This window comes from Pituophis catenifer, unplaced genomic scaffold (assembly GCF_029215685.1).
Source record: "Pituophis catenifer annectens isolate HBS135680 unplaced genomic scaffold, rPitCat1.0.hap2 SCAF_17, whole genome shotgun sequence".
Classification (NCBI taxonomy): domain Eukaryota; kingdom Metazoa; phylum Chordata; class Lepidosauria; order Squamata; family Colubridae; genus Pituophis; species Pituophis catenifer.
Genome location: NW_027256897.1, coordinates 14,555,200 through 14,580,449, shown reverse-complemented (window position 1 = coordinate 14,580,449; position 25,250 = coordinate 14,555,200). Strand labels below are relative to the sequence as shown.

The following is a 25,250-nucleotide window of genomic DNA, read 5'->3' as shown; positions in this document are numbered from 1 at the left end:
CTGCAACCTGAACTCCAAGATATTTTACCTTAGGTACAATTTCAAAACCTGCCCTCCTTTCAAGCTCATATTTACGATCTTGTGTCATATTTTTAACTATCATTTTGGTCTTTTTTGAATTCAATCTAAAACCTGAAACTCTACCATAGTCTTGTATAATGTCATTCATCAAGATTATTGATTCCATTGGTTGTGATAGGGTAACCACCAGATCATCTGCAAATGCCTTTATTCTATAATCCTCTTGCCTTATCATTATGCCTTTCAAAATTTTAGAATCCCGTATTGTGTTTAACAAGACTTCCAATGTTAAAATAAATAAAAGTGGGGACAACGGACATCCCTGTCTTGTTCCTTTTTCAATTTTAAACTCTGTCGTCAAACTTCCATTAATAATAATCTGTGCCTTTTGCTCTTGATAAATTGCTGAGATTGCCTGTATAAATTGGTCCCCAAAGTCCATCTTTTTTAAAGTCTTTAATAGAAAATTCCAATCCACTCTATCAAAGGCCTTCTCTGCGTCCAAAAAAGCCAGCACTGCAGGAATCTGTTTATTCTTATCAAGATATTCCAATAAGTCTATTACTTGCCTTACATTGTCCTTCATATATCTGCCTTCAATAAATCCCGCTTGGTCCTCATGAATCACCTTTTGAATTACTGGCATCAACCTGTTGGCTAATACCTTCGCATAAATTTTATAGTCTGTATTCAAAAGAGATATTGGTCTATAATTCTCTGGTTTTTTAGGACCAACTTGTTCTTTTGGTATCAAAGATATATAAGCAATTGTCCAAGATGGGGGTATTTTACCCCCTTGTTGAATGTTACAAAATAAATCTCTAAGTTGTCCCACCATTTCGGCTTGCAAAGTTTTATAATACACTGCAGTCAAACCATCCGTGCCAGGAGCTTTGGCTGTTTTTAACTGTTTAATTGCTGCTGTTATCTCCTCCTCTGTTATGGGATAGTTCATTCTTTCCTTTTGTTGATCAGTAATTTTTGTAACTCTCTTATCATTTAAATATTTTTCTATAAGTCCATTCTGCACCTCTTCTTTAGCATATAATTTAGTATAATAGTCCACAAAAGCTTCTTTAATTAATTTTTGTTGAAAGATTTCTTTCCCGCCAATATCAATACTATCAATAGTCCGTATACTTTGTTTTTTCCTCAATGTGTAAGCCAACCATCTGCCCGGTTTGTTAGCGTTGCAAAATGTATTATGCTTCGCATATTGTAGGCTTGTTGCAACTTGTTCCGCCATAAGCATTTGAAATTGGTCTTTCAAAAGTTTTATAGCACTTCGAATTCTTTCATCTGTTGGGTTTTTAATAAGTAGCTGTTCTTTATTCTTTATTTCCATTTCCAACTCAATTCTTTTCTTTTGTCTGAACTGTCTATGTTTAGAGTTCATATAGATAAGTACCCCTCTCATATAAGCTTTACTTGCATCCCAAACAATTTCAATTGGAGTACCTTTATTCAAATTTATTTCAAAAAATTCTTTCAAATGCTTTTTAAGTTCTATTGTATTTTTTTCATATCTAAACAAGTTCTCATTTAATCTCCAGGAACGTCTCTCAACCTTATCCATCTCAATTTCTATCCATACAGGGCTATGGTCAGTCAAAGTTCTTGGAAAAATCTTTGTTCTTTTGGTCTTAACAAGTAGATCATTTGACAACAGGATAAAATCAATCCTAGAAAAAGATCTATGTCTATCAGAAAAAAAAGTGTAATCCAATACGTTTGAATTATGTATTCTCCAAACATCTTTTAATTCCATATCTTCTTTCATATCAAAAAAAGTCTGTGGTAGTCTAATTCTAGACTTTGCCAAGCTCTTTTTATCTAGTTTAGAATCAATTACTCCATTCCAGTCTCCCATAATTAAAATAGATCTATAGTCCCATTGCAATATTTTAGTATGTAATATCTTATAAAAATAATCCTGTTGTTGGTTGGGAGCATAAATTCCAATCAGAAGAGTTGGTCCATTTGCTGTAAACAATTCAATTGCTACAAACCTACCATCTTGATCTGCTTCTATAACTTTCGCTGTTAATTTTTTATTTACATAAATAACCACACCATTCTTTTTCTGCGAAGTCGAAGATATAAAATGTGCTCCTAATTTTGAGTTTATCAAATATTTTTGATCTTGAGTAGTTATATGCGTTTCTTGTAAACATATTATATCATTATTAAATTGTTTCAAATATGTAAATAATTTCTTCCTTTTCTGTGCTGAATTCAACCCATTGACATTCCAAGATAGACACTTAAAGGTCATCAGCCTCTTTCTGGAGCGCGGAGCAATATCTTTGAAGTTCATCCGAAAGCTTCGATCTCGCTCCTCCCATAGCGCCACTCTCTTGTACGGTACTCTTAACTGCCTTCTTGTCTTGTCTTTCCTGTTGTTGTTGTTGCTGTTGTTTAAATAGCTTAGATTGAGCTCTAGTTATACGTTGATCTTTCACTTCAGCCAACTGAATCAAATCCAAAATTGGAGAAGAATCCAGCAAGGGCTCACTCAGAAAACCTCCTTCTGCACCTTGCACTGTTTCTAATTCCTGCTTAGACTGTTCTTCCAATTGCCTCTCTTCACTCTCCTTAATCTCCAAAACTGTAGATGTACGTGGAGATGGAGTTCTTTCCTTAAGTATAGTACTATAAAAATGTTGTGCCTTCTCCACGGTATTCAACCGATATCCTTCTCCCTTGTATCTAAAAATTATCCCAGCTGGTGCGTCCCACCGGAAGGGTATCTGTAAATTTTTCAATTCCTTAACAAGAAAACCAAATTCTTTTCTAGCTTTCAGCATTTTAGGAGGTAATTCTTTAAAAATTTCAAGTCGTGAACCCCCCACTTGTACAGAGGTGTGAAAAGATTTTTGCAGGATATGATTTCTAATCTCTCTATCGGTGAAATATATCACCACATCTCTAGGCAGTTGTCTTTGTCTGGCCACCCAAGAGTTGACTCTGTAAATTTTATCTATTTTATGAAATACCAAATCAGGATTAGCTTGTAAAATCTTGGCCAAGGCTTCAGAGCAAACTTGTCTCAAGTCCTGTCTCTCCTCCTCTCGAATTCCCCGAAGCCGTATAGCAAATTCCATCGCCCGGAATTATATCATAACAATCTCATCTTCAATTCTCTGCATTTTATTGTCAACTTCATCAATTTTATAATCATTGTCTTTCATCTTAACATTAACTTCTGATTTAAATTCTTCAACTTTAAAATCAACTTTCCCAATAAATTCTACCAGGCCAGACGCCACTTCTGATATTTTTTTGGTCACCTTTTTTTGATTCTGATTCACCATGTCTTTAACTTCATTAATTTCCTGCATAAATTCCTGATGTGATTTTTGAAGTTTATCATCTATCTCCTGTTGGGATTTTTGAAATTTATCATCCAAAGTTTTAGAAATAAATTCTTTTAAATCTCCCACATCAAATTCTTTTTTCTGAGTTTGTAACTGTTGAGCAGGGGGAGGTTGCTTTTCATGTTTGTGTGTGGGGGATCCCCCCCCTGATGCCTTCCCTTCCTGCTTCTTTGAAGCCATCCTGGCTCGTGATCTAGTTTTTCTAAAGAGGGAGGTTCCTTTTCCTTTCCCTCCTGCACAAAAACTTCTAAAAAAGTCCCCCAGATTTAATCAAATAAAGACTAGAATAAAGCAAAATCCAGTATTAAAAAGGGAGAAATTGTTGTTTCTCTTACAACAAGCAAGGCAACTTTGTAGCAACTTGGAAACTTTGTAACAAAACAAGATAACTTCACCAATCCACATTCACTGGCTCGTTAACTCTGAGGCTAGGCGCCATGTTTTTTTCTTTTCAAAGCACTTTCACTCACTCGCATTTCTCAAATCGAAAGTCAATAAAGTGCTGATACTTGCGTTTCCAAATTTCAGGATTCAGGTAGTTTCGCTGTTTATTAAAGCCGGTTCTTTCGCTTTAAGTTTCCTGCAGCCGGCTTGTTCTGCAAAAGCAGAATCGTCCCACGTCGCCCGGAGTTTCAGCAGGCTGGGAGGGAGCCACGCCTGTTCTCTCCCCAGAAACTTCCCTGGGGGGTCACAGGGGCTCAACCAGTGCCCTGCGGTCTCTCTTCTTCAATCCTTTAGGATTTAGAAGTTTTCGAGCCGCTTCTTCGTTTCGAAGCGGCTCTACAGGCGGCGGGGCTGGCGGAGCTTCAAAGAGCGCCGCCGACGCCGAAGACAAGGAAACCGGAAGTCCGAAACTGTCTGGATTGATGTGGCCAAAAGTATATTTGCCTTCCTTGCCACCATATTGCGCAGCTGGCAATTCATTTTGCTATCCACTACTGTTCCAAGGTTTTCATGAGTATAAGCCAAGGATTTGACTTCTGTTTTCAAGTGAGAAACATTTAACATTGTTCTGTTGCTTTCAATTCATTCCTCAAAGCTATTGTTTCTCAGTTATGACCATTTTGTGTGTGGACTTCCGGAATTTCCCAACTAGCATGAAACACTGCTCTAAGCTATCCAAGTTGTTTTGAGTTCTGTTCTGTCTTCTCCAGTATTAACCCAATCACTAAATTTATATATCTGACAAGTATTCCCTCCACCTCCTTATCCAAAGCATTAATGCTTGACAAGTAGCCCTGAGCCCTGGGCCACCTTGCTGGATGCCTCTGCCCAGTTTGATGAGAAACAATTGATAAGACTCTACAGTTTTTGAGCCATCCATTCAATTATCGTACCATCCAGATCCCACTTAATTTGCTTGCTAGTCAATATGACATCATAACAAGAGTCGGAAGGGACCTTGGAGGTCTTCTCATCCAACCCTCTGCTCAATCAGGAGAATTTATACCATTCTGGACAAATGTCTATCCAATCTCTTCTTCAAAACCTCCAGTGATGTCGTCCCAACATCTGAAGGCGAGCCGTTCCATTGATGCCACAAATATTGGAAGACTCTATCATGTCACCCATAGACCTTCTCCTTGCCAGACTGGACATATGCAACCATTCATCATAAGTTTTAGCCTAGGTTAGATTAGGCTCCCTAATCATCTTTGTTGCTCTTCTCTGCACTCTTTCTAGACTCTCAAAATCTTTTTTATATCATGGTAACCAAAACTGGATGCAGAATTCTAAGTTTGGCTCACCAGTGCAGTATAAAGCAATACTATAACTTCTCATGATCGTGATACTATCCTTTTATTGTTGTAAACTAGGACCAAATTGGGTTTTTTGGTAGCTGCAGCACACTGCTAGCTCATATTTAAAGGTTGTGCACTAAAGTCCTAGATCCTTCTCACAGCATGCCCTACTAAATGCTTTGGTGAAGTCCAGATCTATGAAAATCATTCCCATCGTCTATTAAGAAAGTTATCAAATTAAAAATGAAGTAAGACTACACTATATAAAGATGGAACCACAGAATGCAATGGAAGGGACCTTGGAGATTAGGAGCTCCCTCCACTCCCCAGTACAGGATCCATTTCTAAAGCATCTTCAATAATATCTGCCAAAATGAATTGAAGCAACAGGGACCACCTCTCCTGACAAGGCACTATGTTCCATTGAATGTCTCTTATCACTTAGAAATTCCTCCTATCTCCAATTGAAATCTGCTTCCTCATAATTTTGCATAATAAGATGTTAAGAGATCAAGAGGTTAAGAGATCTGAAGCCTAACTATATGATGAACGGTTGAGGGAATTAGATATGTCTAACCTAATTAAGAGAAGGATTAGGGATGACATGATCCACCTTTTCACTTTATCAAGATCCTCTTGAATTTTGAACTATCTTTTAAAGTGTTTTTGTTGTTCCTTCATTTGTGACATCTGCTAATATAATCTTGTTTTCCAAGCCCTAATCATTATAAATATGTTGAAGTGCACAGGGCCTAAAACGTAGCTTTGCAATATACCATTTGATATTTCAGCACAACAGAGGTTTTGATGTACTCTCATTGATAATTGTGTTAATTTTCCATTTGGTTATTTGATTTGATTAGGGGACTGGAGGCTAAAACAGACAATGAACGGTTGCAGGAACTGGGCATGGCCAGTCTAGTGAAGAGAAGGACCAGGGGAGACAGGATAGCAGACTTCCAATATTTGAGGGGCTGCTACAGAGAGGAGGGACTCAAGCTATTTTCCAAAGCACCTGAAGGCCAGACAAGGAATAATGGATGAAAACTGAATAAGGAGAGATTCAACTTGGAAATAAGGAGAAATTTCCTGACAGTGAGAACAGTCAACCAATGGAACAGACGTTGCCTTTGGAAGTTTTGGGAGCTTCATCATTGGAGGCTTTCAAGAAGAGACAGGACTACCATCTGCCAGAAATGGTATAGGGTCTCCTGCTTGGGCAGGGGGTTGGACTAGATGACCTACAAGGTCTCTTCCAACCGTTAATATGTTAATCTCACATATGCCTCTTTAGATGGTTTAGAGTAAAATAGATAAAATACATAACAGAAAGATAAAATCATGTGACAGTCAAGCATCTTGGACATGACCATCAACAAAGCCAAGAAGTGGACTCTTTCATACACCCAGAGCCCCACATCTGGCCACAAAATTACATTTCAATGATATTTTGAAGGACCAGCAGGGTCAGATCTAGTCTGGTGTCAGAATAACAGACTGGGAAGGGACCTTGGAGGTCTTCTAGTCGAACCCCCTGATCAAGCAGGAGACTCTAGACCAGTGGTGAAATCTAAATTTCTTTCCTACTGGTTCTGTGGGCGTGGCTTGGTGGGTGTGGCTTGGTGGGGGTCATGTGACGGGGGATCAAAAGACAGAAACTAAGAATGTCTTGATGGAGCAGGGTTGGACTAGATGACCTCCAGGTCCCTTTGAGCCCTGGATTATCCTCTGAATCTGCGTCTAGTGCCAGGTTTGTAGTCCTTCCTTCCTCTCCTTTTTCTTTCTTTCTTTCTTTCTTTCTTTCTTTCTTTCTTTCTTTCTTTCTTTCTTTCTTTCTTCCTTCCTTCCTTCCTTCCTTCCTTCCTTCCTTCCTTCCTTCCTTCTCCCTCCCTTCCTCCCTCCCTCCCTCCCTTCTTTCTTTCTTTCTTTCTTTCTTTCTTTCTTTCTTTCTTTCTTTCTTTCTTTCTTTCTTTCTTTCTTTCTCTCTCTCTCTCTCTCTTTCTCTCTCTCTCTTTCAAAAACGCACCCCCCCACCCCCATTTTTTGCCTACATCCCCGTTTTTGGCCTAAGAGCAAAAACACGCCCCAACCCCCCTGTTTTTTGCCTACACCTCCCATTTCACCCCCCACCCTCCATTTTTGCCTACAAAAAATGCACCCCCACCCCACCCTGTTAAAAAAAAGGTTCCAATGATCATGCGCCACAGCTGTGGTGGGTGGTCAGAGTCTTTTTTTTTTTTAAACTTTTTTAAAGCATTTTTTACTACCTATTCACCCAAGCCGGTAGTTAAAAAATGCCTTAAAAAAGTTCCGACGATCAGCTGAGTGATGTCGGAACTTTTTTTTTACTTTTTAAAGTATTTTTAACTACCAGTTCTGGCATGTACCCCTGCATGTGCAGAGGGTACAAAATATTACTTCCTGGTTAAAACCAGGAAGTAATGACAACCGGGTGGGTGGGCGGAGCCTTGAGCCAGGATCGCTACTGGTTCTCCAAACCACCCACCACAATTGCTACCGGATTGGGCGATCCGGTTCGAACTGGGAGCATTTCATCTCTGCTCTAAACCATTTGAGACAACGGGATGATGTTCTAAAGGGCAGTGGCCCTGGCAGAAGAGAGCTCCTGGGCTCTGCCAGCTGACACTCTTTCACTGATGAGGCCCAGGATATGCCTCTCCTACTAGAGCAGACAGGATGGGTAGAAGCAATAGAAGAGAGACCGTCTAGGCCAGTGGTTCTCAACCTTCCTAGTGCCGCGACCCTTTAATACAGTTCCTCATGTTGTGGTGACCCCCAACCAGGAGTGGGTTCTAATTTTTTTTACTACTGGTTCTGTGGGCGTGGCTTATTTTGTGGACGTGGCTTGGAGGTCATGTGACCGGGTGGCCATGGCTATGTGTATAGGGACTACTCAGAGGGCTGAAAAAAGTCATTTCTGACAGATCCTCGCACTTTTGACTGGTCCTCACACTTATGACCATCCTCACATTTATGCCCATGCAGCATTCTTAACAACCATGTCACTCATTTCACAACTGCTTCTTTTCACCATGGTGACAAGATAGGGCATAAAACGTAAAATGTGAGTATAGTCATAAATTCAAGGACTGGTCAAAAGTGCGAGGACCAGTCAAAAATAACTTTTTCAGCCCTCTGAGTAGTCCATATGCACAAAAGGACTACCCAGAGGGCTGAAAAAAGTGATTTCTGACTGGTCCTCGCACTTTTGACGGGTCTTCGCACTTACGACTGGTCATCATTTATGCCCATTGTAGCATTCTTAACAACCATGTCACTCATTTCACAACTGCTTCTCTTCACCATGGTGACAAGATAGGGCAAAAACGTAAAATGTGAGGACAGTCGTAAGTTCGAGGACTGGTCAAAAGTGCGACGACCAGTCAGAGATAACTTTTTCAGCCCTCTGAGTAATCCATATGCATAAAAGGATACAGCAATAGAGAGGGATGAAGGAAGGGAAATTAGAGTAGGAGTGAGGGTAAGAGAGGGAGGAAGAGAGGAGGAGAAGGAGAAAGGAAGAGGAAGTAGGGAGGAGAAAAAGAGGGTGGGGGGAAGAGAAAGTAAGAAGGAAAGAAAAGAAAAAAGAGAGGTGGTAGGTTTGAGGAGAAAGATTGCTGTACAATAAAAAAGATGAGAGGGAAGAAAGCCAACCCCAAGCAAATATAAAGATATTAAGATAAAGAATGAATTGTTAAACTTTAAAGAATAAAAGAGAACAAATATAAATAAATAGCAATAATTAGAAACACACATAGAAACATACAATGTATTTTCTTTGAACAGAATATTTGGCTGGTTCACAAATTTAGACAGTGTTTAGTCATTTCAATTAAATTTACAATTTCTATATTTCCTTTTTGCCATATTTATTCCTCATCTATTTTTTTAAAAAAAACCAATATTACTCTTCATCCTCATCTCTAATCTTAATCAAATTCAATTTTTTCCTTCTATTCTATATTATACCCCTTCCCATTGTCATCTATTTTTATATCCATCCTCACATTGGTTAATTATGTAATATTATAGTTTAATATAAATTCAACATTTTAATATAAATCAATTAGTTATATAACTACCTTTTTTGCATATTAATCAATATGAACATGAATATTCCAATTATTTCCATGCAATCCAATTTCTTACAAATCAATTAATTATATTTACCAATAATAATAAACCAAATAATTTCCCCCATATATTCCTCCAAACCACAACTTAACCATTTCTGCTTTCAACACAATATACAATTAATAGTATCTCAATTATTACAATTCCCTAGTTAAATAGAGCTTTTTTCCTTTTGTTTTTTAAAATCTTGAACCTCCTCTTTTTCCCTAAATTTCCCATTGTTTGCACCTACCTTTTTTGGTGAGGAAAAAGAACATAAATCTGCCTGCCTAATTTTCCAACGTTGCAGCAACAGCAAAGCCAACAGCCTGCTTTACTTTCAGTTTTGTTTTTCAGCATAGCTAGGGGGAAAAAAATCTGCTCCAGCAAGCAGCAGAGCCCTCTGCAAAACAGCTGAGAGCAAATCAGCTGAGAGTCAGGAGCCGATCTAATCAAGGGCTAATTAGCCTATGCTGAAGCTCCGCGGGCCAATAAAATTACAAAAAAACACCGAACCATTTGTTAAATTGCTGGCTCGCCCGCCCCTCGCCCACCACTATTTATTGGCAATAAATAGTGGTGCGGAGGGGCGGGGCAAGCCAGCAATTTAACAAACGCAGAATCCCACCACTGGCTATAGGGCGGGCTTTTGAAGCCCCGCCGCAAGAATTTAAACAGTTTTTTTTCCTCTAGCCATGAGCTGGGACTCAGGAGGCAGCAATAGATTGGGAGTGGGCGATTCAACAGAGCAGAGAGTGAGGGTGAGTGAAGGCGTGGGGGGGGGCGAGAGAGGGCTTTAGCGACCCCTGTGAAATGGCCGTTCGACCCCCAAAGGGGTCGCGACCCCCAGGTTGAGAACCGCTGGTCTAGGCTTAAGCTATGAAAAAACTTTAAAGTTGACAATCAGAACCCTGAATTGTACCCACAAACACACCGGGAGCCAGCGGTGAAATGGTTTGCACCAGTCCGGGCAAACCAGTAGTGATAAAAGCTACCGGTTTGGGCGAACCGGTAGTAAAAAATAAGCTACTGGTTCATCCGAACCGGTATATCTGACTATTAGCTGTGCCACACGATTTAAATTCACTAGCTTTCTAGCGAATCTAAATCATACGGCACAGCTATTCCCCCCTCGCTGTTCCACTTACCTTCCCAAGCCTCCTTTTTCCATGCAAAGCACACGTTTGGCGCATACTGCACATGTGTACGCATACAGCATGTGTTTGGTATGAACTGCGCATGTGCATGCAGTATGTGTTTGGCACACACTGTGCATGCACGCATGCTGCGTGCATTTGGTGCACACTGCATGCATGCACACAGCGTGCATTTGGTGCACCCCGCACATGCGTGGGCAGCAAACCAGTGGCAAACTGGGGAGGATTTCACCAGTGCCGGAAGCTAATGTAGTTCATGGAGCAGGAGCAGGACCTGAAACTTCCATGTATACCTCAAGCCCAGACTGTGTAGAGTAATCCAAATGGGAGGGGACTACAGCATGAGTGATCAGGAACAGACCCTCCCCGCTTTCTGGGCCAGGAACCGGCACACCTGATGCACAACTGGAAATTGAACACAAAGCCCTCCTAGCCAAAGCTGGGTCCAAGTGGATCCCCAGATTGTGCACCACCCCATCCTGAATCAAAGATGGAAGGTTTCTGGTCAGTCTTGCCTGGTGAGACAAAGCCTCCTGCACCCCGTTCAGGCCTCTACAGTTCTAGCAGCCCTTGGGATTCTGCTTAGTACTTTTTTTATTTTTTATTTTTTTATTTATTTTTATATGCCGCCCTTCTCCGGAGACTCAGGGGGGCTTACAATGCGTTAAGCTCCGTCTGTCATCCAGTCCGTGTCCACAAAAAAGTCATCAGACGCAGTGCCCTTTAACAATCGTTTATTCGAGATCAGCAGCAGCACAGCAGGAAGAACAAAACGAACCGGAACACACAGTTTAAGTCAGCGCTGCACGCAACCGCCGTGCAGCACTATTTATATTTTCCCCGGCTCCCAAACCACCATCCGGCAAACTAATTTCAAAATCCCCCCCCTCCCACATCAGCTGTTGAGTTCCGTGACGCCCGGCGTCGCAGCTCTGACATCACAGGACAGCGCCGGTAGTTCTCGGCCGGCTGCATCACCCTGATCCTCCAGCTGCTGCACAGAGCCGATGCCGCTGTGCCGGGAGGCCAGGTGAGCGCTTTGTCTGGCCCCAGACATCCCAGCGTCCCGGAGATGGCGAGCCCTGGCCAGGGCTCGACAATAGCCTTCATACTTTTGTATATTTTATACAAAGTCAGCTTATTGCCCCTGTTAGATCAGGCGCAGAAACAGAAGACGTGACCAGCTCGGTACATGTAACAGCTTTATTTACAATGTAACAAGTAAAAGAAGACTGCTGGCGCGCTGCCGGGGCTCTCCTTATATTCGCTCCCGGCAGACGCACCGCCCCTAGACAGGGATTCAAATCTCCCGCCCGATGGCTGGCAGCCAATCAGGGCGGATGTCCTTATAAGGACATAACACTCCTCCCCCCTTAGTCTGGACCGTCAATCTCGTCCACAAAAGTCACGTAATCACGCAGGTACGTAGGACGCCTCGGCACCCTAGCTGACCTGCGCCATCTTACTTGTTCTCCGTCTCCGGCCTGGATGGACGGGGCTCTGTCGTCTCCCGGCTCCCTCTCCGGAACCGGGCTTGGTTCGGCTGTCGAGTGAGCGCCTCCGGCCGGACCGCAGACCTTGGATGGCTGGTTCTGATGGTCTTCCTCCTGGCCTGTGGATCTATCGCCTTGTCTCGGTGGCTCGGTTCCGACCCGGGAAGAGCGTCTGAGTCTCGGTAAGCCCATCGTTTGCTCCTCCCTGGTCTCCCGGGCGCTGCGGTTCGGTTGCGGTTCGGCCTGGTGCCGGGTGGGTGGTGGTTCTGTTCGGTGCCCTCTGGACTGGCCCGCCGGCTGCGGGTGGTGCTGGCTTGTGTTGTGTTGTCCGACCTCGCAGGGGTGGTGTTGGTCTGCTAGGTCGGGCTGGCGTTGGTCTACCCCATCTGGTTGGTGGTGGTCGACCTGGCCGGGCTGTTGTTGCGGCACTACCTCTGCGGGGCAGCGGAGGTCTCCCCTGCCGGGGTGGTGCAGGTCTCCCTGGCCGGGTTGTTGTCGGCTTTCCCTTCCCCCTAGTCCCTGGTCTACCGTCGGGTGGTGCCTAGGGTCATCCGGGTCGGGTTGTTGTTTTCTGGCTGCCTCTTGTGATGGGCGGGGGTCCCCCTCGCCGGGGAGTCGTGTGCCACCCTTGCCCATGGGTAGTGGGGTGCCCGTCGTGGCTGGGTCCCGGTCTACTCGCCTGGAACTGCGGTCTCCCTGGCTGGGCTGGCATAGGCTGCCGTCACTGGTGGGGTGCGCTGCTCCTCCTCTGGGCAGGTACCGGTCTACTTGAGGGCTGGGTTGGTGGTCCCTGGCCCTGTTGTGCCCGGTGCCCACCCGGCTGGGTTGGTGTTGCCATCCTCCGTGCGGTTGGCCCCGGTCTACCTCGCTGGACTGCCGACGTGACAGTACCTGGTAGTGTGCTGGGCCGACCTCGTCGGGATGGCGTTGCTCTGCCTTGCAGGGGTGTGGTAGGCCTACCTCGTCGGGGTGTCGTAGGCCTACCTCGCCGGGGTGTTGTAGGCCTACCTCGTCTGGGTGTGGTAGGTCTACCTCGCCGGGGTGTTGGAGGCCTACCTCGTCTGGGTGTTGCAGGCCTCCCTCGTCAGGCTGGTTTTCGTGTGCTCCCCCCCACCTTTTCCGGAGTTGGTCGATGTGACGTCTGCAGACCTGTCCATCTTCCAACTCGACGGTGTAGGATTTGGGGCCGGTTGTGCTGGCAATCTTCCCCTTCAGCCACTTAGGAGAGCCGTTGAAATTCAGCGCGAAAACTGAATCTCCTTTGCTGAAGGCGCGAAGCGGGCGGCTGGCGGTTGCGGTCACTTCCGGGCTGTATTGGGGGTGCAGCCGGTCCAAGGGTGACCTCAACCTTCTGCCCATCAGCAGTTCGGCCGGGCTCTTGTGGGTGGTGGCATGTGGCGTGATGTGCTGGGTGAGGAGGAAGTTATCAATGCGTTCTTGCCAGTCTCCCGGGCCCATCTTGGTGAGGGCTTCTTTGGTCAGCCTGACCATACGTTCCGCTTGTCCGTTTCCGGCCGGCCTGTAGGGGGCGGATAGGGCGTGGCGGATGCCCAGTCCTGCCAGGAAGGATTCCATGGCCAGGGATGTGAGCTGGGGGCCGTTGTCCGAGACTAACACGTCCGGAAGTCCATGTGTGGCGAACAGACGGCGCAGGGCTCGGATCGTTGCTTCCGTTGTGGTAGATGCCATGGGTATCACCTCGAGCCACTTGGAGAAGGCATCTGCCACGATGAGGAGGTGTCGCCCCTGCATCGGACCTGCGAAGTCGATGTGGATCCTCGACCAGGGGTTGCTGGGGGTCTCCCACTTTGCGACTTCGGATTGCGGCGGCGCTGGGCGAACTTCTTGGCACGGGTCACATCTGGAGACCCATTGTTCAATGTCTCTGTCCATGGAGGGCCACCAGACGTAACTCCGTGCCAGGGCCTTCATGCGGACGATGCCCGGATGCCCTTTGTGCAGAGTCTCTAGCGTCCGCCGTTGCAGAGTGCTTGCGATCAGCACTCTGTCTCCCCATAGCAGACAGCCCTTTATGGTGGACAGCTCCTTCTGTTTCCTGGCGAATGGGCTGAACTTCTCCTCTGGCTTCTCCGATGGCCACCCTCTGAGGATCCAGGACTTCACTTGACGGAGTGTGGGGTCCTTTTGGGTGTGAACGGCCACATCTGCGGATAACACCGGACAGCTGGCGTCGTCATCAATATGGAATAGGTGGAGCGTGGGGGCTGGGTCTTCGACTGGATTTTTCGACGGGCATCTGCTGAGCGCGTCGGCGTTTCCTATGGCTGTGCCTGGCTGGTGCACGAGCCGGTAGGAGTAGCCGGCTAGGAAGATGGCCCATCTCGTCATCCGTGGAGACATGAAGGTCGGGGTGGGTTGGTCGCCTGCGAGGAGTCCCAGGAGTGGCTTGTGGTCGGTGACTATGGTGAAGCGTCTTCCGTAGAGGTATTCGTGGAAGCGCTTCACTCCAGCCACGATGGCCAGGGCTTCTTTGTCCAGCTGACTGTAGTTCCGTTCTGCGCCGGACATGGTCTTTGAGAAGTAGGCGATGGGGGCTTCCGTGCCGTTGGGCAGTTCGTGGCTGAGGACTGCCCCCACCCCATATGGCGACGCATCACAGGTCAGCTTGATGGGCAGCGTCTCACTGTATTGAATGAGGACGCTTTTGGAGGTCAATAGTCCCTTGATGGCCCGGAACGCTGCTTCCTCTTCCTGTCCCCACTTCCAGGCAGCCGATTTCCCCAGCAGGCGGTGGAGTGGCTCAGCAACTGTGGCTTTCTGTTTTAAGAAAATGGCCTAGAAGTTGAGCAACCCAAGGAAAGCCTGAAGCTCCGTTTTGTTTTTTGGGCTTGGAGCTTCATGGATTGCTTCCACTTTTGATTTGGTGGGGTGGATGCCTGTGCTATCAATGAGGTAGCCCAGGAACTCGACTTCCTGTACTCCTATGATGCACTTGTCCCGCCTGACCCTCAAGCCCTTGGCCTTGAATCGCTGCAGGACAAGCCTGAGCCTTTCAAGGAGTTGAGCTCTTGAGTCACCGGAGATGAGCACATCGTCGAAGTAAGGCACCACCCCTGGAACGCCTTGGAGAAGGCGTTCCATCATAGATTGGAAGATGCCGGGGGCTGCGCTGACTCCAAATTGGAGGCGGTTACATTTGAATGCCCCCCTGTGCGTGACAATTGTTTGAGCCTCCGCCGTTTTTTCATCCACTGGCAGTTGCTGGTAAGCCTGGGCCAGGTCCAGTTTCGCGAAAATTGATCCCGATCCCAGGGAATGCAGCAGGTGTTGCACCACTGGGACTGGGTATGCGCTCTGTGCCAACGCCTTGTTGATGGTACAACGGTAGTCGGCGCAGATGCGCACAGACCCATCATGCTTCAATGGGGTCACAATGGGGGTTTCCCATGAAGCATGATCGATCGGTTCCAGGACGCCCTGGGCGATCAGCTTATCCAGCTGTTCATCTACTTTAGGCCGCAGGGCAAACGGAACTTGGCGGGGCTTAAGCCTAATTGGGGTGATCCCCTTGTCCAGATTAAAGGAAATTGGCCTCCCCACAAATTTCCCCAGTTTACCATCGAAGACTTCCTTGAACTCTTCGATGATGGTGTCGAGTTCGTCCCTGTGGGTCTCGTGGATACCCTGAATTGAAAGTCCCAGCGGCTTAAACCACTCCACGCCTAACAAGTTCAGTCGGCTGTGCTCCACGATGGTGATGGGCAGCTTTCCGTTGAAGTCGTTGTACTTCACGTGGATGGTGGCTCTGCCCAGGATTTCGACGGGGTTTCCATTGAAGTCCACAAGCCTCGCCTTCGGGGTTTTCAGCTGGGTCTTTTTGTATGAGGGCTTCAGCTGCTGTAGGTGCTGCCAGTCCATGATGGAGTAGGCGGATCCGGAGTCTACCTCCATCTTGCACGGTGACCCCTCTGCCAGCAGCGTCACGTGGAACTTGGTGGTCCCCTCGTCGCTTGTGTGAGCGATGGTGGTCTGGTGCACTGTTTTATTTCGGGGATATTCCTCCTCCCCGCGCCGGGGCTGGTTTGAGGACCGTTTGGATGTCCTCTGGTTGTCTTTGCGATTCTCCCGGAATCGTGGTCTGGTTGGTTCCGGGGCTGGATCTGTGGCTCTGCAGGCCTCGGCGACGTGCCCTCTCTTCAGGCATCGGCGGCAGGTCGCGTCCCTCCATCTGCAGGTTGCCCTGGGGTGGTCGCCTCTGCAGCTGCCGCATCGTTCTCCCCGGTCGCCATGCTGTGTGTTTTCCCACCTGGGGGGGCGGGAAACCTTATGAACGGCCCTTTCCTCATCAGACTCGGATTGTGTGGTTGAGTCGTCTGAGGAGGTCAGGCCCGACTTGTGGATCTTGTGGATCCCTCTAGCTTTCACCATCGCGGCGGCTGCCTTCTCGGATGTTTCAGCCGCTGTTGCTTCGTCGAGGACGTCTTTGAGTGGAATCCTCTTCCGGCTGAGGAACTTCTTCTGCAGCCCCACGTCTCGCATTCCAAACACAACGCGGTCTCGGATGGCATTCTCCACGTTGTCGAATTCGCAGTTGGCAGCGATTTGGCGAAGCGCTGCCACGAATTCCTTGACGGATTCACCTTCCCGCTGGTTTCTTTGCTGGAAGGTGAACCTGTTTGTGATGGGGGTGCCTGTAGGTGCGTAGTGCTCCTGTAGGACTTCCTGCAGGTCGTTCCAGGACATCTCCTCAATGTCCCTGGGTGCCACGAGGTCAATCGCCATCTCTAAGACGTCCGCTCCGCAGTGAGCCAGGAAGAGGGCTCTTTTCCGCTCATCGTCGAGGTTCTGGTAGCCATTACCTCGCAGGAACTGCCGGAACCGGACCATGTACGACCTCCACTTCTCTCTGGATGGGTCGAATGGGTTCAGCGCGGTCATCGGGGCTTGCGGAGTTGCCATTCTGAGAGTCGCTGTGTGGTAGTGACTTCAGCTCGGTGGGCGATCGTGCTGTGAGTCTTTCTCAGGTTCTCTTCTCTAGTCCTTCGTCGCCAGTGTTAGATCAGGCGCAGGAACAGAAGACGTGACCAGCTCGGTACATGTAACAGCTTTATTTACAATGTAACAAGTAAAAGAAGACTGCTGGCGCGCTGCCGGGGCTCTCCTTATATTCGCTCCCGGCAGACGCACCGCCCCTAGACAGGGATTCAAATCTCCCGCCCGATGGCTGGCAGCCAATCAGGGCGGATGTCCTTATAAGGACATAACAGCCCCCACAAACCAGGTCCTCATTTTACCCACCTTAGAAAGGATGGAAGGCTAAGTCAACCTTGAGCCTGGTGAGAATTGAACTCGCAGTAATTGCAGGCAGCTGGATGTTAAATGCTGCCTTACGCCACTCAGGCTCTTAGTACTTTTTTAAGCTTGTTGAAATTGGATCTCCTGAATCTGGGGTGGGGGGGTATGAGCAGTTCTCCTTTCTCTAGGACCCTAAGAAAAGAGAATCGCTTCCTTTCAAGAATCCTACTACTTTCACAGGGGTTGCAATCAGATCTTGTGAGAATCAGTCTCCTTGTTTTTCATCAGCCTCCTACAAAGTAAAAGCCGGCAAGGCCACGGAAAAATACTTTGGGCCCTGGCCATTTTGGCTGAGTTGGTTTTCCAACAGATGTCCAAGTAGTTGAATTTGCCTGTTATTACTGTGTCTTCCTTCCACAAACATTTGGAAATTAATCCAGGAGGACTTTCTCCAGATCATCTGCCTCCTTTAACAATCTCTAACTCAACCCCAAGAATATGTTCCCCTCCCTTCTATTCCTGCCCAGGTGCTCTGGCCGGTCCCTCAGATTCCTGATCTCAGTGCATTTTCTTCACACCATACTTCCTTCTCTTCTGTCTGACCTCTTCAAAGTGCACCCTTCAGCTCCTGCCTTCCATTTCCCCCCCTGCTTCTCTCCCATATTCTAGGCAGCTCTCTGGAATCCTTGGGTCACATAACATTACCTTTCTCTTTTTACGCTCAAGTGGCCATTAGCGAGGGCCTTCATGGCTTATGAGACCCTCCAAATTCCTTATATCTTTGTCGTCTCATTCAGGAAGGGACACAGTATTCTTTGTAAAAAAAAAAAAGTTGATCCTTTAATCCATTCCATCAATCTACTTGTGCAATATTTCACAAGCATGTTTTCCATCCTGATGGCTACTATTATATACCAAACAACAATCACATTCTTGGCTGGAGCAAATTATGGGCACCTTTTTCAAAGGTGAGAACATGCATGCTTTTCCATGAATTTTGGCATGCTTTATTATCCCCTTACTTTACTTTACTTTATTTGATTTATATACTGCCCTACTCCCGAAGGACTCAGGGCGGTGAACAGCCAAACAGTAAAAATACATAGATACAAAATTTAAAAACAAAATAAAATCGAATTAAACAATTTGGCCCAGACAGATTAAAACACCCCAATCATTTAAAAACCAATTAAAATTTGCATAATTAAAAAGAGGGAAAAGATTAGGCCAGGCCCGCCTGGTGGAATAAACCTTAGAACAATCTGAAGAGTTTAAATGAAAACATTTCTGCTGTTTGTGTTGTTCCCATATTGTGCAAGAAACAGAGTCCTCTGTTGTTAAATTTTCTTCCAAATCTGGGTCAGTCACATTGAAGTAACTGGGTCAAATTGGGCCATCTCCACAACTCCAGATTTTCTGGGCCAAGTAACTCTAGATTATCAAGGTTTTTTTTATTTTTACAGCAAAACCATGGGATGTACTGTGTGCATTCAGCATTATCTCTCAACCTCAGAAGTCTCCATCTAGATTATAATTCTAAAAATGGGATTTACACTCCTTACCTCAAGGGTTTTCTGGATTATGTAGGACATTGGGAGTCTGAGCCCAACTGACATTTTCCATTAATTTTTGGAATTTGGCCAATTGTTCACTTCAGTTACCTTTGATATTTCCCCCCCTTTTCATTCCAGAATCAAACGCAACTAAAACCAATTATAAGGTAGAAGGAAATAATGGAAGCAAACTGGATTCCCTTCTCCCTTCCCAAGAGTTCCTTTCAGAAAATGCAATCATCCACAGCTTTGGGGATAAGAGATCAGATTCGAAAGAATCCATCTGGAACAGGACCCTGAACAGTATTTTTAATCCCGTGAATCCCATCAACACCTTTGGGCCTGAAATAGACCATCTTTATGTTGACTATGATGACAGTGATGAGCTGCTGGCTTACGCTGCTAATGGCACTTTTATGGAGCTGACCCATGAGGAAGGCAGCAACACATCTTCAGAGATCCAGCTTTCCAATGCTACTATTTCTTCTGCCAGTGCCCAGGGGAACAGAACCCAGAAGATGAGGTAAGGACTTGGGAAGTGAAATTTTGCTCTGATGTTGCTTCTAATGCATTTCAAGATGAAGGCCTGTACAGTAAGTTGGATGGACACTGTTATTTAAACAAAAAAAGGTCAGCTGCTTTCCAAAATAACCATGTGTAAAAGGAGGAAGTTGTTGCTTGTTTGCCCCAATAGAAACTCACTCTTCTAAGTAAAGACCTTTTCTGTCCTCAGAGCATCCTTCCCTCCAGAGAGGCAGAAGTCATGGTATGTGAGAATGGCCTTGAAGGAGGGAATGATCAGACAAGCAAGGCAGGAGCCCCAAGTGGTCTAATGGTCAGAGAAAGAAGCTTAGGAAGGGGACACCCCCCCCCCAACTGATAGACTTGCATGATTCTATTAATGTAGCTTTACAAAAAGTAGAATTGTCTCATCTAATCATGTTCCCGGTCTAGCTTGACCTAGGACAGACTTGTTTCCCTTCCATTTTAATACGTACAGGGCATATACTCCTTTTCTCCTGGAAGACAGGGAAAGGACCACGAGACTTCAAAAGTTCTAAACATGGCAATCTGGCAGGAAGATGCTTGCTGAGCCCAGCACAGAAATCTTTGAACTTTACATAATTTCTCTTCTACCCCGTCTTCATTTCATTTTATTTCTCTTTTTCTTTTTCCTCCCCTTCTTGGAGTACTAACCCTTCCCTCTTCTTTCCTGTTCTGTTCCCAAAAGGAAGGAGACGTATGTAGGTTTGAGTGTGTGCAATTTGTGTATGAAATGATAACCTATATGTGTAGATATTATTGGGAGATTAAATTTACATATGGAATGACTTATTTTATAAGTCATTTAATTTGGTCTAAGTCAGAATTGGCAACCATTGATTAACAAGTTTGGAAAATGGAACGTTGCACAGGAGTCTTACGTTTTGTTTTTCTCTTTCTTTGTTCGAAGAGGAACATCTTAAATTTAGGATCGACTTCCTTTTGGTAATTATGGTAATTTTGAAAGTAAATGAAAAATGCAAGAAAACAACCAAGCTCAGAGAGCACTAAGGACCTCTTAAATGAAAAATCTAAGAGCCTGTAGTACAGTGGACTCATAAGAGCCTGTAGTACAGTGGACTAAAGCACTGTTATTTACATCTGCTGCTTGCAATTACTGCAAGTTCAAATCTCACCAGGCTCAAGGTTGACTCAGCCTTCCATCCTTTCAAAGGTAGGTGAAATGAGGACCCAGATTGTGGGGGCAATAAGCTGACTTTGTATAAATATACAAAAGTATGAAGGCTATTGCTTAACGCATTGTAAGCTGCCCTGAGTCTCCGGAGAAGGGCGGCATATAAATTAAAAGCAAAAAAAAAATGTATTACAATCAGGTTCTTTAATATCAAAACTTTCTTCAAATAAAAAGGAGGAAAGATACACTGCTATTACGAGTTTTCTGGTTTTATGCTGGAATAGAACCTAGAGAAAAGAGAGCAGGTCGGTTCTTTTGAGTGGGGGTTCTGGAGTCATTTGGAATTGAAGCTCTTTCAGTCCCAGATAACCTGAGCCTGAACTGGAATCTGGGTTTTGCATCCTACTTTTTTAAGCACTCCTTCAGAAGATGGATACCGTTCCTAAGGCATTTGGAGTATTAAGGGGAAGACTTACTCAGTAAACCCAACAGCAAGGCTGGCAAGGATTAATTGTAGATGAGACTTAGCTAGGCCAGGCTAATTTCCAAGTCCAGCAGTCCAAAGTCAAGCCAAAGATTTACATGCCAAATCAAAGGAGAGCCAAGGTCGTAGTAAATCAACAAGCTGGCATTGTAAATAACTGGATCCCAGGTGCCTCAATTCACAAGCCAGATGCTGGAATTGCTTCCAGAACAACTTTCTCTCTGCTGAATATGCACAGCTGTAGTCCTGCTGCTTTCTCACAAATTGCACACTTTGGTGAGGTGCAGAGATCCTTGGAGGAATTGCTGGGGTGAGGGGCAAGTGGGTGCCTGGGGCAGCCTGCATTGCAACCAAGTCAGATCCTGAGGGCACAGAATGCAAGGAATAGACAGAATAATCCAAACTTGGCACAAAATGTGGCTACACTGATGCTGGTTTGAAATTGGGAGGTGATTATCAGTAATTTTTCAACCCAACTCAAAATGCAACTCTTGACTTTGAAAGGGCTGCTGTCATTCATTCCAAGTTCACGTCTGCCTTCTTGAGTTCTCCTATCGTCTTCTTCAGAAGTTGAGAAGGAGGTGAGCCTTTTGTGGCTCAGTGTATCACGGAATTCAGCCACTGGCAGTCTGTGGTGCAGGAACATGATGTCAGCCTTAGAAGCCATATTAGGCCGGAAGCTTCAATGCTGCCACCTCCTCGTGTGAGGGGGGATTTAGCAGAGGGGAATTAGCAGACATAATAGCATTCTTCCTATCGGTCAAGGTCAGGGGCTGAGTCGGGGTAGAACGGACGTTGATTGGAGCATGTGACCAACTGGGGAGAAATGGGATGGTTTTGGGAGCTTTGAATTGCTGAAGGAAAGCCGGGGCTTTTCAGATTCAGGATTTCCCAGATGTGCCAGTTTGCCTATTCTAGTAAAGAGGACTTTGGAAAATGCTTGCTTCCGCGTCTTTCCTTGGAGTGGGGGGTCTGGAACGCTGACACATGGTCTCATCTGGCTCGTGTGCAGCTGCCCTATGACCTCAGCAGCAAATTAAAGGGTCTGCTTTATACCACTGCCCTGTAACCCAAACCACAGAGGGTGTGATGTCTTCTGTGACCTCCTTATGCCAGATCGAGTTCAGACATACATTATAAGCAGGGTGGATAAAAATCAATGATTTTTTTTAAAAAAAATCAAAAAAATCGGATTTTTTTTATTTAAATCGGATTTTTTTATTTAAATCAGATTTTTTTTATTTTTATTGAATTTATTTTAATAATAAACTTTTGGGGTAAAAATCTATCGTAAGATAGTTTTCTATTTAAGATACATAAATAATTTAGTTTATTCAGCATGAAATGGAGCTTAGTTATGTAGCACAAGGCTGTATATTCTGCAACACTGGGACTATCTGTGAGTCAACAGCGGTTCAAAGGAGTAGCAGAGATGACAGTTGCTCTTTAAAAATTATGATTTAAATCGAGTTGATTTAAATCAAGTCTTTTTACTAGTGATTTAAATCATGATTTAAATTGACTCGATTTAAATCAAATCCACCCTGATTATAAGACTAGTGTCTTCATTCCTAAAACTTGCTTAGTTTGGTTACTTTTATTTTGTTGGTTTTGTTGGTGGTGTAACACATTCTGTGAACTCACATAGGCCTTGCATTAGTTCATGATTCAGTGCCTGCCCCATAGTCGCCCAGCTGGCTTTCATGCCTAAAGGACATGAAACATGAAACTCCTACATCAAAGACGCTCATCTATCACTATTTGCATATCTATCAATCTAGAAACAAATCTCTTTTTTAATTCAAGTAGCAATAGCAATAGCACTTAGACTTATATACCACTTCACAGTGCTTTCCAGCCCTCTCTAAACGGTTTGCAGAGTCAGCCTCTTGTCCCCAACAATCTGGGTCCTCATTTTACCCACCTCGGAAGGATGGAAGGCTGACTCAACCTTGAGCCTGGTGAGACTCGAACTGCCAAACTGCAGCTAGCAGTCAGCTGAAGTAGCCTGCAGTACTGCACTGTGCCACCACAGCTCTTAAATACTATACTACTAGTGTAATTATTTGAGAAATATCACATAAGACTGAGCATTGTGATTTATTTGTGGGAGGCTGCTATTAAAAATGTTCCTTTGGGGTATTCTCTGATTTATTTTTTTTTAGAGTGGGCATCCAGAGCAATAAATTGAGCATATCCCTTCTGCTCGATTGTGTAGATAGATGATCTTGTAAGCCGTACAAGGGATCAGAAATTTAAAAACCAACTTGAATAGGGCCCGGATCCCTGATGGCAGCCAATGTAACTCCCACAAAAATAGGTGTTTCAAATCTTATCCTGTGTCAGCCTTGGAAGCCATATTAGGCTAGAAGCTTCAATGCTGCCACCTCCTCACGTGTGGGAAAGTAGGAGGGGGGATTTAGGAGAGGGGACTTAGTAGACATAATAGTGTTCTTCCTATCGGTCAAGGTCAGGGTGAGCCAGCATCTGGAGGAGGAGTGGTCAGGGACTGGCTTGAGGTGAAACGGACGATGATTGGAGCATGTGACCGAAAGGAGAGAAAAGGGATGGTTTTGGGAGCTTTGAATTACTGAAGGAAAGCCCGGGTTTTTCAGATTCGGGATTTCCCAGATATGCCAGTTTCCCTATTGCTAGTAAAGAGAACTTTGGAAAATGCCTGCTTCAATGTCTTTACTGGGAGTCGGGGGTTTTTATGGAACACTGACATTCTGGTTTTTTCAGGTCTTATTCTGATGTAGCCGCTCTGATCGCGGTTCTCAGACCTGCCCCAGTAAAATTCTCAAGTAAAATTCTCAATGCCCTTTGAAGTGAAAAGGCACTTTTACTAAGGAATGCTGATTGTAGGAAAGTCAAGCAGAATCTAACATTCTTGCGCACCAATGCAGAACTAAAACCCCTGGTTTTCCCTCCCCCCTCCCCCCTATGGTCCATCCGTGTGTAGCCAATTCACCATCATTGTGATGTTATGGGAAACTTGGAGGTGTTTGGGCTGGTGAACTTCCACACTCAGGGCAAACGGCCTTGAAGATGTCAGTGCTCCAGCATGAACCAAACGGCTCTGTTCATCCTCAGCTGTCAATTCCCTCCTCCCAATTTCCTACCCTAAGTGTACCCAGGAAAGTGCCCATTTGTTCCCCACTCCCTCTGCCTTGGTACCGGCAAGTTGCCAAGCTGAAGCTGATGGTTTGGAAAGGCTGCCTCCCCTTGACAGGGACGTTGGTCCTGCAAAATAAATGGAAAGACACAAGAGAAACAAGATAGAAATACAGAGTAGGGTATTATTTCGGTTTATTGGGATACTGGTTATGGAAATGTTTGAGAAGTTTGGCTGCTTTAATGTGTTTAAGGTCCACCCATTCAGTTTCTGTAGGAGGGAAGTCCTTCCATGCTACCAAATACTGAAGTTTTCCTCGGTTTCTACAAGAGTATAAAATGTTCTTAATTTCAGAATGTTGTCCCCCTCGATCATGAAGGGTGGTAGTGGCCGGATTGGGCGTAGCAGGGATTGAGTTTCTGGTTTCAGTAGGCTACAGTGGAAAATTGGGTGAATGGGCCTAAGGGCCTTCGGCAGTTTGAGTTCAACTGTGACCGGATTGATGATTCTCTTGATGGGGAAAGGGCCAACATACTTGACTCCCAGTTTTTTAGAAGGCTGCTTGGATTGTAGGTATTTGGTTGACAGATAAACCCATCTCCTATTTTAAAGGCTTTGGGATTTCTTCGTTTTTTGTCTGCCTGTTTTTTATAAATCTCTCTTGCTTCCTCCAACGATTTCCTGACAACAGGCCATGTGTCTTGTAGTTGGGCAACCCAATCCTTTAGGGATGAGATGCGGAGGGTGGTCAGGGCAGTTCAGGAATGGGTGCAAAGTCTTGTCCTGTGGCCATTTTTGAAAGGGGTGAATCTGGTGCTGCTATAATAATACTGAGTTATTATAGGCCACCTCGGCAAATGGCAAAAGGTCTGTCGAATTGTCCTGTTGATAATTTATATAGCAACTCAGGTACTGTTCTAGCATCCCATTTCTACTATGTTTGCACCATCCATTTATTTGAGGATGATGACTGGAACTGAGCCCTTGAGATGTCCCAAGAAATTCCTGCCAAAATTTGGAGGTAAATTGCACTCTGCAGTCAGAAATTATTCGATAGAATGCCCTGTAGTCTATAGATGTGGTGAATGAACAGAGAAGCTAAGGTGCGAGCAGACAGGATTTTTTGGCTGGGCACAAAATGCATCTCTTTGGAGAACAAATCAGTAATCACCCAAATTATGGTGTTTCCAGAACTTCCTCAGAGTTCCACTATAAAGTCCATAGAAATTTCCTTCCAAGG

General features: G+C 45.3%; 1 protein-coding gene across 1 annotated transcript in view; it reads left to right on the top strand.

The window, feature by feature from the left end:
* ADAMTSL2 (ADAMTS like 2) overlaps positions 1-25,250 on the top strand; it is a 121,703-nt gene that overhangs the window by 30,157 nt on the left and 66,296 nt on the right. Inside the window, exon 11 of the mRNA XM_070955592.1 lies at positions 18,872-19,256. Coding sequence (XP_070811693.1) covers positions 18,872-19,256 — 385 coding nt within the window. The remainder of the gene's footprint in view (positions 1-18,871; positions 19,257-25,250) is intronic.